Genomic DNA, 18,659 nt, shown 5'->3' on the forward strand with positions numbered 1-18,659 from the left:
TTACATCAACATGCAATGAGTTGTTACTTTAAAAATAAAAATTTTTTAAATTGCTCAATTTCAATTTTTAGTACAGTAAATTATGATTGAGATAATACCAAAAAATCCCACTGTGCATCCTCTGTGATTTTTAAGAGTGTAAAGGATTACCGAGAGCAAAACATTTTTAGAACTCCTAATCTAGGGAATCTTTAAACAGTAATTTTAAGTAAGTGCCTTTCTATTGTATATTCTGCAATATAGGACTTGTTCCAGAAGAAACAGAAGAAAATATTGAAGGAGAAATGAGCAGTGAGGATTGCAAATTACAAGATTTGCCTCCGTGTTGGGGACTGGATATAGTTTGTGGTAAAGGAACAGATTTCAACTATGGGCCATGGGCCGATAGGCAAAGGTACTTGAGTAAATTATATTTCTAGTAAGTCTTTTAATGTATGAAGATAATGATACAAATTTTATTTAAAAAGTAGCTTAATATTTTTATAAGCTATTTTATTATGGCAGGGTAAGATATCACTTAGCATTTTAATTCAAATTATAAGTTGTTTGTAGAGAAATCAGTATAAGCAAGTTCACTCTGAAGGAGGGGCTAATTCATTAGAAAAGTGGTGAATGAGGAGCATATTTATTTGTTTCTTGTTTTTTCTTTTGTGTTTAATCAATGAATTTGCCAGGGATTGTTGGCTGTGGAGATTCAGAGACAAAAGACACATAGTTCAGTTTTAGTGAGGGACAAGAAACAAAAGAATCTTATTAAGTGCTGTAGAGGTAAGTAAATAGTCTTGATGAAACACTTAGAAAGGTACTGTACTAGTTTGCTAAGACTGCCATAACAAAATACCACAGACTGTGGTGGTTCAATGGAAATTTTTCATGGTTCTGGAGGTTAGAATTCTGTGATCAAGGTGTTGGTAGGTTTGGTTCCTTCTGAGGGCTGTGAAGGAAGGGTGTATTCAAGACTTCTCTTCTTGGCTTGTAGATGGTCATCTTTTCTCTGATCTTCCCATCATCTTCCCTTTTGTGTGTCTTGTAGGCCTCTGTGTTCACATTTCCTTGTCTTACAAGAACACTAGGCATATTGGATTAGGGCCCACCCTAACGACCCCATTTTAACTTAATTACCTCTCTAAAGATCCTATCTCCAAACATCAAATTCTCAGGTACTCAAGGTTAGGACTTCAATATACAAATTTTTAGGGGGACACAATTCTTCCCATAACAGGTACGTAACTCTCATAACTAAGAGAAGAATTGGGGAAGGCTTTTTAGTAGAGTTAACATGTAAGGTGAATTTTGAAACCGAAGTAGGAGTTAGCCAATGAAGGAAGAGGAAGACAAATACTTGAGGCAAAAGAAGAGTTCTGCAAATGCATGATGACAATGGAGATTTGTCTTACAGTTTGTACAGGTTGTTAGGAGATTTGTAGGTAATTAAGAAACAGATTTTATACTGGAGGTCAAAGACAGTGTCTGAAAGGTTGTTTTTTTTTTTTTTTTTTTTGTCATTCTATTGATTTTGAAGTAATTCTTATTTTAATATATTCTGACCACATTTCTATGTACTGAAGAATTTTAAGCAAAGAAGGGGACATTTACCACTAATTATGAGGAAACATCTAGATTTTTATGTAAATAGACACTGTCTAAAGTCAGTTTAGTTTTTCTGCTCATAAACAAGCTTGAATGGAGAAATTCAAGCCAAATCATTCACCAAAGCAGATATTATTGGGCTGTTGATGGACTAATGAAGAGTGCTGATACTGACGTGATATACTGACTCTTTTTATACTTGTTTTAAAAAGTGCTTTGTACCTAGCATTGCTAGAAGAATTATATACTTTGTTAAGTAGCATGTTCTATTAATCTTTGTATCTCTAGTATATGGGAATACCTGCCCCATCAAACGTAGCTATTTAACAATTGTATGATAAATTAATAAGTAAGTTTCATTTGAAAATTCTTGCAATATGCTAATACAATACTTTGTTGAGTTCTGGATTAGGTTATTTATTAGACTTGAAAGTGAACAGCTTAAAATTTCTGGTTAGGAAACAGATGCTTTTCAAATTACTGGATTTATATTTTCCTTTTGTGGTAAAATTTTTCCTACAGTAAGCCATGCTGTATTTACTATGGGATAGTTGAAAATGAGGGTTTTTACATCCTATTAAGTAACAGTTTCATTTATACATTATTATATTTGAAAGGAAAAAATTAAAACAACGCTTCAACACAGACACATACAGTAGTTTTGCATTTCTAAGACTTGAATAAAGTCTTGAATAAAGGGGGGGAGGGAGAAGGTAAGCAGACTCCCCACCGAGCAGGGAGCCTGATGCGGGGCTAGATCCCAGGGTTCTGGGATCATGCCCTGAGCCAAAGGCAGATGTTTAACCGACTGACCACCTAGGCGCCCTGAGAAACTTATTTTCACATGGGCTTAGTTTACTAACAATACTTTGCTCTTCACTTACATGTACAAACAGTGCATTTCCTCTCTGTAGCCATTTCCTTTTCTTCTTCCCCATTTTGAGTTTCTATACAAATATGAATTGTAACCAGAAATGAATAGTAAGGTCAGTTTTCATAGCATCCACTAAGATACAAGAAATTTAGGAAGAAATCTCAACTGTTTTGCTATTGCATAGTTCATTCAGTTTTGGGAAGAGATTGTGATCTTTGATATAGAATGACTTGTTAACTTATGAATTTTGATTTCATTCTACCACCTTACATGATTTTTCTGAATCTTTAAGATATCCAGCTTTTCCTTCATGATATTTTCTTTCTGGGAGTTTTCATGTCACAGTTGAAGTACAGACTTTATGAGATTTGTACTTAATCTTTAAATAGATGGTAATTACAATAATGTAAACATTTTCAACATTTGTCTAGCCTTTTACTGCTTTCACATAAGTGCTTTTATTTATATTTTCACACTTGATTCTCATAACCCAGTGAGATACATAGGGCTGGTATGGTAAACTTATTATATCTGTGAGAAAATGGAGATGCAGAGAGGTTCAGTGATTTGGGCAAGATAAGTAATGGGTTGTGAGATCAAGCCCCACATTGGGTTCTGTGCTCAGTGAGGGAGTCTGTGTGAAGATTCTCTCCCTCTGCCCCTCTCCACTCTTGTGTGTGTGTGTGTGTGTGTGTGTGTGTGTGTGTGTGTGTGTGTATACAGGCCTGCACATGCTCTCTCTCTCAAAAAAATAAATCTTTAAAAAAATACTCAAAGCTTGTTGATCTTTGGAAGTATAAAACATTGGAGAAAAGAGTCTTTTGTTTTACTGAAAGGAAGTTCGAGTAGCTGTTATTTTGTGACTTAAATTTTTTTCTATTTCATGTCCAATTGTTAAATGAGATAGCAGCGATAGTACAAAGTTAGAATACTGATTTTGCTCCCTTATAGATGTAATTTTGTTTGAATAACAAGTTATCCATTATACCTCCTTATATAGAGATTGTTTATGGAAGTTTTTCTTCCCACCTGATTATCAAGTTCTGAAAGTTTCTGAAATTGCACTGCCTGGGAGACCACGACAGATCCTTGCTTTTGAACTGCGAATGAATATTATTGCAGATGCTACAATTGATTTGCTGTTTACCAAAAACAGGGTAATTATTGAAATAATATAGTAGAAAATAGTGTTTAAAATTTGAACATTATTTTCCAGAGTATTTTTCTGGTAACTAGTTCTATACTTAGATTCATTTCTATGAGCTCCCTACCACCCTATGTTGCTCTCATTAAGTATCAAAAGTAGGAAAAGTTAATAATAAACCTTAATTCTATAGTTTGGTTCCTTTTCTTCTTTATTGGCCAGATTGTTTTAGTGTATTTTTAGTAAAACTTTGAACTTTTGTTCTTAGGAACTTTTAATACCCATTTCATATCATTGATGATTATATTTTGTCTGTGATAATAACTGAAAAGTAAAGATGGGAGTATGATTAACTAGTGAGAAAAGAATTGTTTTATATGGTTTAATTTTTTTCTTTTGGTAGGAAACAAATGCTGTACATGTAAATGTAGGAGCTGGCTCATATTTAGAAATTAATATTCCAATGACAGTTGAGGAAAATGGTAAGCTGCAATGAGTACTTTCCTATTTTAAATGTTTAATAGGTGAATAATTAATCTATAAATAATAGTTTGTTATCCCATCTAGACCAACAGTAATGAGGTTTTCTTTTTCAGCTTTCTATTATATTTACATAACAGTACATATTAATTACATAATTAAATTATTTGTGCACCTGGAGAGAAGGGAAAAATTTTTAAATCGAGTTAGGTCTTATGCTTTCGTTATACTCTATACTTCTTTTTTGTAAGACTGAGCATAATTTGTTTAAAATATTTTTCCTATTAGTCTGTTGCTCTGTAAGAGCAGGTGCTGTGTTTTTTTTAAACTGATGTAAACTTGGTGCTGAACCCAGTACCTGGCACATGGTATATGAGCAGTATGTGATGGAATGACTGATAGGCTTTGTTTTAGGTTATATTGTTAATAGATTTTGTCAGGGAGTAAGCCTGGGACTTTGAAAAATATAACTTTAATAAAGCAGAACATTTCATATTAAAAATATTAAATAATACTCTGCTATAGTTACATCTGAGCTAATCTAAATTCGTTATGCATTTGAAATTTGGATTCTGATACAAGTTAATCAATAATGATTAAATACATTTTGTTAAATTTATCAAAATATTATATAGCCTTCTTCATTTTCCTTCTTCCTATCCTCTTATTATATTTGTAACTGAGAACAATTAAAATGAAATTCTGCTTTATTTATTCACTTCTTGAGAGTACAGAGAATAGCAACTTACCCATATTTTTAAATCACTAACCAACAATATTACTATGGCTAAGTATAATTAATTTTTTTAAAGCTTTTATTTATTTATTTGACAGAGAGAGAGGCAGTGAGAGAGGGAACACAAGCAGGGGGGTGGGAGATGGAGAAGCAGGCTTCCCGCCGATCAGGGAGCCCTACGCAGGGCTCAATCCCAGGACGATGGGATCATGACTGAGCCGAAGGCAGACGCTTAACGACTGAGCCACCCAGGCACCCTGTACTTAGAGTAATTTTTATATCACTCTTGGCTCTCTTTACTTGTTTCTGTCACCTTTTCTTGTTGCTGGTATAAGAAGAAAGCAGGTAGCGGGTTGACTACATTCATTAGCTTGTATAAAAATGTAGCAGTCGGGTCTACCTACTTAGATAATCAGTTGTGAAACAGTAACTGAGAATGGCATAGTGTATCTTTTCCCTGTAGCTTTGAGGCTCTTTTAATGAAGAGTTAAACCTGACCTTTGCTGGTTGTAAAAGAGTGGTCATACTAAGTCTTGAAGCAGATGCTTGAGATTCTCTAGGACTGGGTGGTTCAGATACATAGCAGGAGGAAAAAGACAGTTGAGGGTTGGGTAAAACTGAGAATGATTCGATTAACGGAGTGCTTCTACAATTTTTAAACTGATATTGCACTTAGGAAATATTTGTACACCTTTCTTTAGTACAATTATTGATGCACTGGGGTAAGGGAACCACTGAGGGCTGAGGGAATCAGTATCTGGAGCATACTTATTATGATTTCATGGCCAGTGCCACAGCACACTGGTTGTGGAACTCTGAGTGAGTTACAGGTCTAAGGAAAGCCTAGTCAGCTTCTTGAGAAAGGTTAGGAGTCATTTAAGATGACTATCTGAGGGGAAAAATAGATTAAGTCATAGACATTAACAAAATATAATTCAAATACATTTAAAACTTTTTTCAGAGTTTCAGGTGTTTGAAAAAAAATGTCCAGGGCAGGATGCATGTTGAACTAGCCATATACTAATGACCATAGCATTAGTGTTCATGGAAGGGCAGCCCTTCAAGAAAAGAAGTGCAGTACTCTGCAGTTTTCTGCTTTTGTTCAGAATGGAGCTATGTTGTTTGCTAACTGTCATTAATTACATAAGGAATAGCTGTCGTTTAGAAACTCATTATATAAGGAACAGTTGAAAATGATGAAAACAACTTCCCTTGAGTCAGTGGGAGAAGAAGAGACATGGGAGCTATCTTTAATAGTTGAAAACTGTCATTTAGAGGGTAGACTTACAGTTTCGCACTGGAAAGCAACATCAGGAGGACATTCTATGAAAATGGAACTTTATTCCTTTAGAGCTGTCCAAAATGAGAAAGATCGCCTATTAGATCACAAGCTCCCCATCACTGGGATGTATTTGTGTAGTGTCTGATCACCATTTTTCAGGGATTCCTTCTTTGGGTGGTGATGGGAGTTGTTTCCAGTACAAAATTTTAAGTCATGCATATATTTTTTAGGTTCTTAATTTTTATGTTTTCACTTACTAGGTTATACTCCTGCAATTAAAGGACAGCTCTTACATGTTGATGCCACTACCAGCATGCAATACCGGACCCTTTTAGAAGCAGAAATGTTAGCAGTAAGTCTAGAGTATACAATGATATGTATACATACATAAAATTTGAATTTGGTTTTAATTTTTTAATATAAAATTTTAATGACCAGAAAGTCATTAAATAGTTAATCTTCTCATTCAAGAACTACCAGGTACTCTTGGCCTTATTTTCGTGAAGAGGAGTAGGTTCCCAGTGCTGTGGACTCTGGCGTTTCTCTTTCGCTTTGCTTCTAGTTATGGGCAAAGTGAATATAAGGCAGTGCTAGCATGATTTTTGGTCTTTAAAAATGTGAAAAGTTGTTATAATGTTATTTTTAAATTTTATGACTAGACTAACTCCTATGTTATAAATGAGATAATTTTTCACTATATGTTCTGGCCCCATTGGATTCCTTTTCATGGCTTAATAAATCATTTTGTGTTTTACTTAATGAATGAGGTAAAAAGGAGAAAGTCTTATTGATACTGCAGATTGCCCCATATTAGAAAAAATATGGAAATGCTTATGATTAAAATTGCAGATTGGGGATTCCTTTCATTATCAGGCAGATTATTCCTTATCAGGGAAAATAACAATAATAAAAAATAACAAAAGCCACTATGTAGAATGGCTGATACTCAGAAAGAATTCTTTTCTAAGATGGTATTATTAGGTCTTAATTGTCTAAAAAAAAGCATTTTTACATGTATATATGTAAATTAAGAGGAAAAATTTGCAATTACCAAGAATATATTGAATACTATAAATGTATATTAACTGGCATATTCAGCATTTTAATGAATTCCTGAGCTACTGCTGATAAATGGTGCTGTGCAATAATGCTATTCCTGGTCAGGCAGCTCTTGCCTTTAGCAGAATCTCCAAACTTTGGTAGATGGAATACATGATAAAGCACCATTACCAAAGTGCCAAATGGGAACCTGGGAGGCACTGGTGGCCAAACCCTGAGCCTCTCACATAACAGATTAGGTTTAAAGAGGAATTAAGGACACTGGTTGTTACTCTGTTAGTTTAGCTAGAGTACAGTATCACAACTGTAGTCTGCTTTGTTGTTCTTAAAGTTTTTATGGCTTAGTATTTCAAGGAGCTGGATATAATCATAGATCCTGACCTTTAGCCACAGTAATATTAAAATCTCAACGGGGACCTTCTGTTCAGCTCAGTGGGAAAATAAGTTTTTATTACTCTACTAGTGTGTGTGTGAATTTATTTCTAATGTTCTTCACACAGTGTCACATTTTAAACTCTAACATTTTTCCTTACTATTTCACTTGCAGTTCCACATCAATGCCAGTTATCCCCGAACATGGAACATGCCACAGACTTGGCAGTGTGAATTAGAGGTTTATAAAGCCACCTACCACTTCATCTTTGCACAGAAGAACTTCTTCACTGGTAATTTTCTAATAAATGTAAATACAATGAGATTTATCACAGTTAACTTGTTTACATTCAGTAAGTTTTGCTTTTAGAGTCAACATAGGGATTTGATGATAGAGTTCATACTTTTTTTACACTTCTTTTTAGGCTAAGATTATAAAAGGGAAAATTTAAATATAGGTATTTTGTGTTCTCTTTTACCACAAACAAGGAAAATATCAACACAAAATTGGGCTTACAAAAAAAAATGAAAGAACTCATCTTAGGCTGGTGCTTTGTGTCATCCTAGTGGGGGATAATTTGGGGAGGATGAATCAGTTTCTTTCTTTGCCTGAATTAGGCATCGGCATGGTTTCATTATTTTGTTTCAGTTATTGTAATCCACAAACAGTATATTCAAATAGTCAAGTATGTTATTTTTTTATTTTATTGAATTGTAGTTGACACATTACGTTAGTTTTGGTTATACAACATAGTAATCAAGCAACTCTATATATTATGCTGTGCTCATCACAAGTATAGCTGCCGTCTGTCACCATATAATACTACTACAATACCATTAACTTTGTTCCCTATGCCATGCCTTTTATTCCAGTGACTTACTCAGTCCATAACTGGAAGCCTGTACCTCCTAGTCCCCTTCACCTCTTTTTCTCATCTCTTTACCCTCCTCCTCTCTGGCAACCATCAGTTTGTTTTCTGTATTTATGGGTCTTTTTCTGCTTTTGGTTTATTTGTTTTGTTTGTTAGATTCCACATGTAAGTGAAATGTTGTTGCAGATGGCACAATTTTATTCTTTTTTATGGCTGCTTAATATTCCTCTCTCTCTCTCTCTCTCTCTCTCTCTCTCTCTCTGTGTGTGTGTGTTTATATGTCGACACACACCACATCTTCTTTATTCATCTATTGTGGACATTTAGTTTGCTTTCATATCTTGGCTATTGTAAATAATGCTGCAGTAAACATAGGGGTGCATACATTTTTTCAAATTAGTGTTTTCATTTTCTTTGGGTAAATACCCAGTAGTGGAATTATTGGATCATATGGTATTTCTATTTTTAAGTTTTTGAGGAACTTCCATACTGTTTTCCACAGTGTGGCTGTACCAATTTACATTCCCACCAACAGTGCACGAGGGTATGTTATTTTTATATTTGGAGCTCCTACTTCTTTCCATTGGCGTGGATATTGAGTTGATGTTATCATTAGTTGGAAAACATTTCTTTATTTCTTGAAGCATATTACGACAGCTACTCATATTTCATGGGTTTAGGAACATATAGTCTTGGTCTCTAACATAAATATTACTACATAAAAATAAGTTGCATTTATAGAAACTTTCATAAAAAGTTTAGCTAAATAGAGTTGGTCTGATTTGCCAGGGTCAGTGGCTACCCCAGAGCACCTAATATTTGCTTTACTGATTGCTACATTTATCCATCCATCCCTCCCTCCCTCCCTCCCTCCATCCTTCCCGGTATTCACCAGTCATTTACAAGCATCTGATCTGTGCTGAGTACTATTAGATATTTGGGGATGTAGTGGTAGTCAGGTAGATAGTCCTGCCCTCACATTACTTACTAGCAATATGATGTTGGCCAAATTATCTAATTATTTTACCTTCTGTTTCCTTATCTGTGAAATAGAGATAATAATTTCTACCCTAATTTTGCTATTGTTAGAGTTTGGGCATTGTATAATGCCATTACTACAATATGTTCAATAGTAAGTTTTTTATATTTGTTTTCTAGTTTGATTGGGAACTTTATCATGGGGACTAGATAGAAAGCTTCTGTATTCTTGGAGTTATATAATTCTTCAAGGCTTGAGTCAGGGTCCCAGTAGTAGAAGTTGTAACAAAATCCCTGGCAAGTTAAAACTTTTGTCAGTGAAGCTGAACATTGAGTAAGTACTGCTCAATTCAGATTTATTAAAAAAATAGCTAAAACTCACAGTGTGTATTATATATCTGTCTCTGTTCAATTTGCACATATTGAATTGTTGAATCCTTATAATAATTCCTGAGATCGATATTATTGTTATCCTTGTTTTACAGATGAGGAAAGTAAGTTACAGAGTGGTCAAGCAGTTTGTCCAGGGTCACACAACTAGTAAGTCTGTCAAGCTAGTGTTCCAACCCAAGTCGTCTGGCTCGAGAATCTGTTATATTTAGTTTCTTCGGCACTAGCCATTACTCTCTCACTTAAGGTTTTGTATTTTATAACTTTGCTAACCTTTTAAAATAGGTTCCTATTTTCAGGCATTTAATCCTTCACATTGTTTTCACTGCAGACATTTCACATTCTTAGACTATAGCAGTGCTAAGAATAGTTGGAGTAGATAATTCCCCAAGATTTAAAATTTTTAATTTTGTAGTAACACTAATGTAGGCTGAGCATTGTTAGTCACTTTCAAATAGCCAAGTATGCATTTCCCAAGTTACAAACATGTCTTCCCTAAATTATCTTCTTTTTTTTCCCTATTTTCTTTATTTCTCATCTCTAAGCTTATATGTATTGCAATTCACTTTTTTGTTTTTTTCCCCCTAAAATTTATTTGGAGAAATATAAAGAAAATAGAAAGGTACAAAACTTAAGTTCTCATAGCCCTGTTTTTACAGCTATAACTTTTACTCATGTTTCTTCTATTGCTTTTTAGAATCCTTTAAAAACTTATTTATTCTTTAAAAAGGATGGCTATTAGAGAGTAACACGTTTAGCCTAGGGATGAATATACTTGGTCATAGTGTTTGAATTGCTTTTTCTGTTCTCAGTTTTCTATTTCCCCATTGACAGAATTCTGCAGAAAACAAATGATCTAATTTGGTGTGTGGATATGCGTAATATCCCTCAGTGGCCATTCTTACACAAATTATTAGATAAAGTTATTTTATTTTATTTTATTTTTATTTTGACAGAGAGAGAAAGAGATAATGAGAGAAAGGGAGAGCACAAGCAGGGGGAGTAGCTGGGAGATGGAGAAGCAGACTCCCCACTGAGCAAGGAGCCTGATGCGGGACTCCATCCTAGGACCCTGGGATCATGACCTGAGCCAAAGGCAGACAGACGCTTAACCGACTGAGCCCCGATCAAGTTGTTAAGAGATTTTAGTGTGGGGCAAAGACAGCTTCATGATAAATATAAAAAAGAGTCTCAGGAATAAAAGATGTAAAACAAAGGCTGAAGTGAAGTCTCTTCTGCTAATATCGAAATTGACTTAGATTTACTCTGATAAGGGGGAGAAGAAGACAATGCTAACAATATTGCAAAGCTCCAGTACAATTGACTGACATTTTATAGGGTATTTGCCTAACAATGTAATTATAAAGTGAGTTGTAGATGAGTTTTTTCCAGATGATTACCAACTTAATAACTTTATTTTTTTTAAGTTTTTATTTAAATTCCAGTTAGTTAACATACAGTGTAATAATATTAGTTTCAGGCATACAATATAGTGATTCAGCACATCCATACAACATGCAGTGCTCATCACAACTTAATAACTTTAAAAAATTTGTTGTCTAAATGAGTACGGCAGTCATCAAGAAAGTACTTCCTTTTTTAAATTTTTTGGTAAGACCATTTGCCAATGAGAGCAGCTTTTGGTTTAAAGAGAAATACATATTAGATATAGTTATTGAGTCAAGTAAAAATATTTTACCATATTTTAAAATATTTATCAGTAAAGATATTGTACAAGATGGTAAGGAAACTATATTGCAGAATATCTTCAAATTTCAAATAAAATACGGTAGAAAAACTAATAAGACTTGTTAAAATAGAAATTGGCTAATAACTTTATAAAATTACATTGGTTTCCTGAGATGACTATTGGATTATTTAAATTTGTGTTTATTTTACTAGCAATTATATCTCAGTCTTTTAACTAAGAGTGTAAAATAGATAAATGCAACTGATGTAAGCTGAAAGTCTCTTATTAATAATGATTCAAAACAAATTTAAACCATGATCTCAACCCACAGAGAACTTATGGCCATGTCACTTTATGGGCATTTCTTGTTTTGTATTAGTTATCAGTCTCAAGTATATTGGCATGTGCCCTAGACTTAAACAAATGAAGCAATACAGAACAGTGTATATATTGATTACTAGCATGAACTGAAACTAACAAATGCATGTAAGACCTGAATACAGAGGAAATGGCTGTGACTTGAAGGTAATCGGAGAAGGTAGGGGAAAGACCATAAGATCTAAAATGGTCTTTGCCAATGAACTCAGTAATATTAACTGATATTTGCATAGTTTGTCTCCATAGAACATTCCAAAGCGTGTTCATTTATATTACCTTCATGACTCTGAAAAGAGATAGCGGTTACTGCTATCCCTGAGTTAACAAGAGGATTTGAAGCAGGGAAACATCCAATGACATGGTCAGATTCAATGAGGCTAGTAAGTGGAAGAGATATTTAAGAACATTTTTTTGACGGTGGATCCTGTGCTTTCTCTGTAGTATCATGTTGTTGTTAAAGATGGTTAGAGTTTCCTTTAGCAGAGAGGATACCAAAGAGTGTACTTATTTTAGATAGGATGAATAGTTTGAGTAAAAGTACAGAACTAAAAATGTTGATGAAGAAGAAAAGTGAGAAAATTAGATTGACGAATGATAAGTTTATACTGTAGAAATGGTTAATTCCAGAGATGACTTTTGGGATCTGATCACTAGCCATTGTGCCAAACAATAAAGTTAGAAAGTTGGCATGGAGTCACGTTAGGTAGGATGGGATGTGGAAGTAAAAGTTTAGAAGTAAGCATAGATACTATACAGTAAGATGAACCACTGTGATTGCTTGTTTAGTGAAATGGAAGTAATTTCAAGTAAAATTGTCAAGTGGAGTCTTCCTTTATTCATAGAACAGGTTAATTACCCTATTCAATTGATTGATATGAAACTCTGCATCTTATTAATATTAATTTAAATTATTGACATTTGATATTAAATGTATTATTTTGCCATTTTAAGAGAGGGATTTTTTAATGTGCACAAGCTTTTGTTCATTGCAGCTAAATTTTAAATGAGTTCATATGATATTATGTAAGAGAAATTTGACTTCTGATTTCATTACATATCATATCTTTCAGTTTAAAGACCTCATTTAGGGGCGCCTGGGTGGCACAGCGGTTGGGCGTCTGCCTTCGGCTCAGGGCGTGATCCCGGCGTTCTGGGATCGAGCCCCACATCAGGCTCCTCCGCTATGAGCCTGCTTCTTCCTCTCCCACTCCCCCTGCTTGTGTTCCCTCTCTCGCTGGCTGTCTCTATCTCTGTCGAATAAATAAATAAAATCTTTAAAAAAAAAAAATAAAGACCTCATTTAAAATCCAAAGAAACTACTTTAAATATTAAATTATTTTTACCTATTATTTTCTTCAGAATATCTTTAATAATAAATGCTTCCATACGGAGAGTGCTTACCCTGTGGTAGTTACTGTGCTAAAACTTGACCCATATAATTTCAGTTCTTATCATAAGTCTGTGAAGTTGTCCTCATTTTGTAAGAGAGAAAACTGATAGCATTTACATTATTTGTTTAAGATTGCATTGCTAGTAAAATGGTAAAGCCAGAATTTAATCCCAGGACTGTCTGCTGTCAAAGTGTGCTATAGTACTGCTTCTAGTCAATTCTCTCTCTCATATATACAAAGTTCTAATTTTACATGCATAGCACTGTATTATATACTATGAGTATACAGAGATGAGCTTGACACCTTTAGGAGGAGACCATGCACTGAAAGATATGATTGCTGGGAGTATAGGCAAGTAAGCGATGTGAATGCCTGAAGAAAAAGTAAAACCACTGTTTTAGGTTAGTGCTAATAGTTTAATAAAGAGTTTTTGCCTATCGAGATTCAAAAAAAAAAAAAAGGTACCAGAGGGTAAGCAGACTAAGTAAATGGATAGTTTTAAAAAGCAGCACTTAAAACCATACAAATCAGCAGTACAACAAATCAGAAGTTAGAGATTAATGACTGTAAATACTAACAGGGCCAAATTTGTGTTCACCATTATATTCCCAGAGTCTAGAACAGAGTCTGGCATACAATAGACACTCTGTAGGTATTTGTTTAATGAGTAAAACAACATGAAAAAATGTTCATCCCTACTTGTAATTAGGAAATTCAGCTAAAGTGAGATAACAGTTTTCAATGATCAATTAATTACCAAGCTACATTCTCCCACCACCCCCAGAGACAAAGAGAAAGGGGGAGGGACTGGGGGAGGGAAAGGTAGAAAGAAGTATAACGCAGGAGAGGGTACAGTGAAATAGATAGTCTAGCATATATTTCTGGAAGGAGTATAAATGGTTTCAGTATTCTCAGAAAGCAATTCTGTAATTTATAATAGCTTTGAAAAAATTTATAAACTTTGACCTAGCCATTTTACTTCTGGAATCTATACTGACAAAGTAATCCTGAATATGTAAAATATCTTGCATGAAAATATACATAAAATTATATATAGCACAAAAATTTGGAAAGAGTCTAAATATCCAAGATTACGAAATAGTTAAGTAAATCCTGGCAAATCTCTTTAATGAACTCTCATTAAAATTTTTGTTAATGTGTATGAAATAACATGGAAAAATTTTGAGTTCAATGAGAAAAAGCAATATATAAAATATGTACATCTAGAATAGTATAAAAATCTATATAGAAAAGAAAACTAGAAGGAAACATATCCACAATGCTGGATATTCGAGTAGTGGATTATCAGGTGATATTTTTTTGCTCTTTCATCTTCTAAAGTTTCTTTAAAAAATAATAGGTATAAAAAATAAAAAATAATAAGTATATAAAATGCATAAAATTTCTCTTATTTGGAACTGTGATTAGTGGGTAAACATTGGTTTGCTATTAAATCACTTACCTATATCTTAATCTTCTTTTAATATTTCAGTATAAAAGTTCTTTTTAGTTGCAAAAGAAAAATTGATTTTTGACTGGTGTTAGAATATTTGTATTTTGTTTTCTGAATTTCAATTAATTTTTGCTGTCTCCCACTCCTGTAATTTTAGATTTAATTCAAGACTGGTCTAGTGATAGTGCTCCAGACATTTTTTCATTTGTGCCATACACATGGAATTTTAAAATCATGTTTCATCAATTTGAAATGATTTGGGCTGCTAATCAACACAATTGGATTGACTGTTCCACTAAACAACAGGAAAATGGTAAGAACTTCTTAAAAATTAAGTTTTTTGTTCATTAAGGTATAACAAAAATGGATATTGATGTTGATTTTGTAATTTTAATAGATACTAGAATTGATCTTTTTTCCATTGTCTTATAATACTCTCAGAGAACTACTTCAGAGCTTTTATTGGACTAAGCATATTATTTTTCATTTTCTTAGGTATAAGGCAATTTTTATTTAAAGTTTTACTGAAGTTGAAAATAAATTTTCTCTTTTTCCTCTTCTTGTAGTGTATCTGGCAGCCTGTGGGGAAACACTAAACATTGATTTCTCTTTGCCTTTTACGGACTTTGTTCCAGCTACGTGTAACACCAAGTTCTCTTTAAGAGTATGTATAATTGCTTGCATTCTTTATTCCACAGGTTTATTAGTACGTTTGATTTCCCAAAGCTTATCTTTACTTTTCCCTGCCTACCCCATTGCTATCCTGAGTATGTTCGCTCTCCACCATTGTTCATGGTCTTCAGTGTCACAGACATGCTGTAGCTTCTTTTTTGTAGTTAACAGTAATGTTCTGGCATTCCCCTAAGTTCCTCAACTTCTCCTGAGGAGTTGGGCAATAAAAAGAGAATTCCCTGAGTTGATTATTTTCCTAACCAGCTCATTTTTAACCTTTTTTGGCTAACCTACATGTTTTTTTGAAACCCCTTCTAGCTCTAATGTTTACAGTTTATGTACTAGATTTTATACTTTCCTTTATTTCGTTACTAATTGTAAACATGAATTCAAGGGATAGCCACAAATACCTCTCTTCCTTTTCTCTGAAGGGCTGCTCTAATGAGTTCACAATTTTGTGAAATACCTCATTTTAGGGTATGGACAATCAGAAGTAGTTGTAGTATTGATGGAGGTTATGGTGGTAAAAAATAGCAACAGTAGAGCTGCTAATACCTATTAAACATGTTCTCTTTACCATGTGCTATACACTATTCTAAGTGCTTTATGTGTATTAGCTCATTCATTCTCAGAACAATTTGCTTGAGGTAGTTGTTATCTGCGTTTATGAAATAGGAAACTGAGAAGCTGAATTTATGTAACTTTATCATGTGACTGTGAGTGGCTGAATTGGAATTTGAACCCAGGTGTTATAGGTTAGGCATCATTCTCTTAACACCTCTGCTATGCTTCCTGTTCAGAAATCAGGAATCACGGCACCCCAATGTTTGTAGTATAATCAACAATCACCAAATTATAAAAAGCCCAAATGTGCATTGACTAATAAATGGGTAAAGAGGTTGTGCTATATATACACAATGGAATATTACTCAGCCATCAAAAAGAATGAAATCTTGCCATTTACCACGAAGTGGATAGAACTAGAGTGTATTATGCTAAGTGAAATAAGTGAGAGAAAGACAAATACCGTATGATTTCACTCATATGTGGAATTTAAGAAAACAGATGAACATTGCAGAAAAAAGTGAGATGCAAACCATAAAATAGACTCAACTATAGAGAACTGAGGGCTGCTGGAAAGAAGGTAGACAGGGGGATAGGCTAAATGGGTGATGGGTATTAAAGTTAAGGGCACTTGTAAAAGCACTGGGTGTTACATGGAAGTGATGAATCACTGAATTGTACTCCTGAAACTAATATTATACTGTATGTTAACTAACTGGAATTTAAATAAAAACTTGAAACAAAATAAAATTCTGTGATAATAAAATCTAAAAAAAACAAAAATTAGGCTTCATGATGAACAAGATTAGGGCACCGACCTGTAAGGAAAAAAGTAAAGCCAAATGAAAATGTATCAGTTCAGAATTCTTAAAAGCCAGTTGATAATCCAAGACTTGCTAGAATCAAGAGACAATCATATTTTAAAAATTAGTAGGGGAAACTGGGTGGTGTAGTCGGTTTAGTGTTTGACTGTTGTTTTAGGCTCAGGTTGTAATCTCAGGGTCATGAGATCCAGCCCCGCATTGGGCTCCATGCTCAGCACGGAGTCTCCTTCTCCCTCTGCTCCTCCCCCCCGTGCTCTTTCCCTCTCTTTCTCTGTCTCTCAAATAAATGTTTAAAAAAAATTAATAAAATGCAGAACATATTCCACCTGAACTTATCAGTGAGGTGATTTTTATTTATTTATTTAAAGATTTTATTTATTTGAGAGAGAGAGCATGAGCAGAGGAAAAGGAGGAGGAGCAGAAGGAGAGAGAAACTCAAGCAGACTCTGTGCTGAGCAGAGAGCCCAACACAGGGCTTGATCTCACATCCCTGAAATCATGACCTGAGCTGAAGGCAGATGCTTAATCAACTGAGCCACCCAGGCATTCCTCAGTGAGATGATTTTTATTTTTTTTTTTTACTGTCTTACATATAAACTATGCTTTTTATTTCCTTAATTTTTTTCTTAACTTTCTAATTAGAATTTAGTTTTAGACAATATAAACTCTTATTCCAGTTATATAACTTACTGTTCATTATAAAATCTGCCTTTTGAATTTTTTTTTAATTTAGTCTCAAGATTATTATACATAGGTTTGGCTGTAAATAGAAACCAAACATATTTATGTACCTGTTTTATTTTTTTGGGTTATTATAAATTATTTTTTAGGGAGAAGATGTTGATCTTCATTTATTTCTACCAGATTGCCACCCTAGTAAATATTCATTATTTATGCTGGTAAAGAATTGTCACCCAAATAAAATGACTCATGATACCGGTATTCCTGCTGAGTGTCAAAGTGGTCAGAAAACAGTTAAACCAAAATGGCGGAATGTTACTCAAGAAAAGTGAGTATATAAAATTAGTGATTTAAGTATTTTGTGTTTATATGTGGAGAAGATTCTGATTCTTTCAAAGAATAAAAGAAAAGTAGATTATTTGTAACTGGTGTTTGTATACAATTCAGTGAATTAAGTAACTGACCAGAATTTTATTTTTTGTTCTTCAAAGAGCCGGTTGGGTTGAATGCTGGACTGTCCCAAGTGTCATGCTTACAATCGATTATACATGGCATCCAATTTATCCACAAAAAGCAGATGAGCAGCTAAAACAATCATGTAGGTGTTTTTATATAATTTGCACTTCAAAACATCTGGTTTTATGATTGATAACCATTAAAAGTATAAGAAAAAAATTTTTAAATTTGGAAATGTATCTATTCATTTGACATAATTATATACATTTAAAAATCTTTTAAGGATTTTTGGCATAATTATAACCAACTTTCATTGAGCATTTACTGTGTATCAAATACTAGACCAAGCTGTTTACTGGTTTACATTATCTCATTTAATCCTTACAACAACTCTGTGAGATAAATGTTGTTATTGTAGATTTGAACAAATATGTACAGAGAAAGTAAATAATTTTTTCAAGTTCTGCCAAGCTAGAAATGGAAGAGCTAGAATATCAAATAAGGTGTATGAATATATATATATACACATATATATATGTGTGTGTATATATATATATTCAAAGCACTTGGTTTCATGAAATGTTAGTTTTTTTAATGCATTTTCAGACTATCATATCAGTTTCCCTGATGCTTATGTACCTTATTACCAGGGTCCAAAATGAAATTAGAGTCAAGTGATATTTTCTTTGTATTTTTCTAGTAAGTTAAGTGTTAAAAGAATAGTTTTCATAATTGTTCTTATGTTTGGAGTACACTGTATTTGAATGTACACT

At 33.6% G+C, this 18,659-nt stretch overlaps 1 protein-coding gene across 1 annotated transcript in view; it reads left to right on the forward strand.

Moving 5' to 3' along the window:
* The window catches only part of KIAA1109 (KIAA1109 ortholog), a 198,170-nt gene that overhangs the window by 42,017 nt on the left and 137,494 nt on the right, over nt 1–18,659 (forward strand). Inside the window, exons 11-19 of the mRNA XM_040626286.1 lie at nt 244–394; nt 3,465–3,621; nt 4,012–4,090; nt 6,367–6,458; nt 7,713–7,830; nt 14,847–15,002; nt 15,256–15,353; nt 17,580–17,758; nt 17,922–18,028. Of these exons, the coding sequence (XP_040482220.1) occupies nt 244–394; nt 3,465–3,621; nt 4,012–4,090; nt 6,367–6,458; nt 7,713–7,830; nt 14,847–15,002; nt 15,256–15,353; nt 17,580–17,758; nt 17,922–18,028 (1,137 nt within the window). The remainder of the gene's footprint in view (nt 1–243; nt 395–3,464; nt 3,622–4,011; nt 4,091–6,366; nt 6,459–7,712; nt 7,831–14,846; nt 15,003–15,255; nt 15,354–17,579; nt 17,759–17,921; nt 18,029–18,659) is intronic.

Source organism: Ursus maritimus, unplaced genomic scaffold, assembly GCF_017311325.1.
Source record: "Ursus maritimus isolate PB19 unplaced genomic scaffold, ASM1731132v1 scaffold_11, whole genome shotgun sequence".
NCBI classification, from domain to species: domain Eukaryota; kingdom Metazoa; phylum Chordata; class Mammalia; order Carnivora; family Ursidae; genus Ursus; species Ursus maritimus.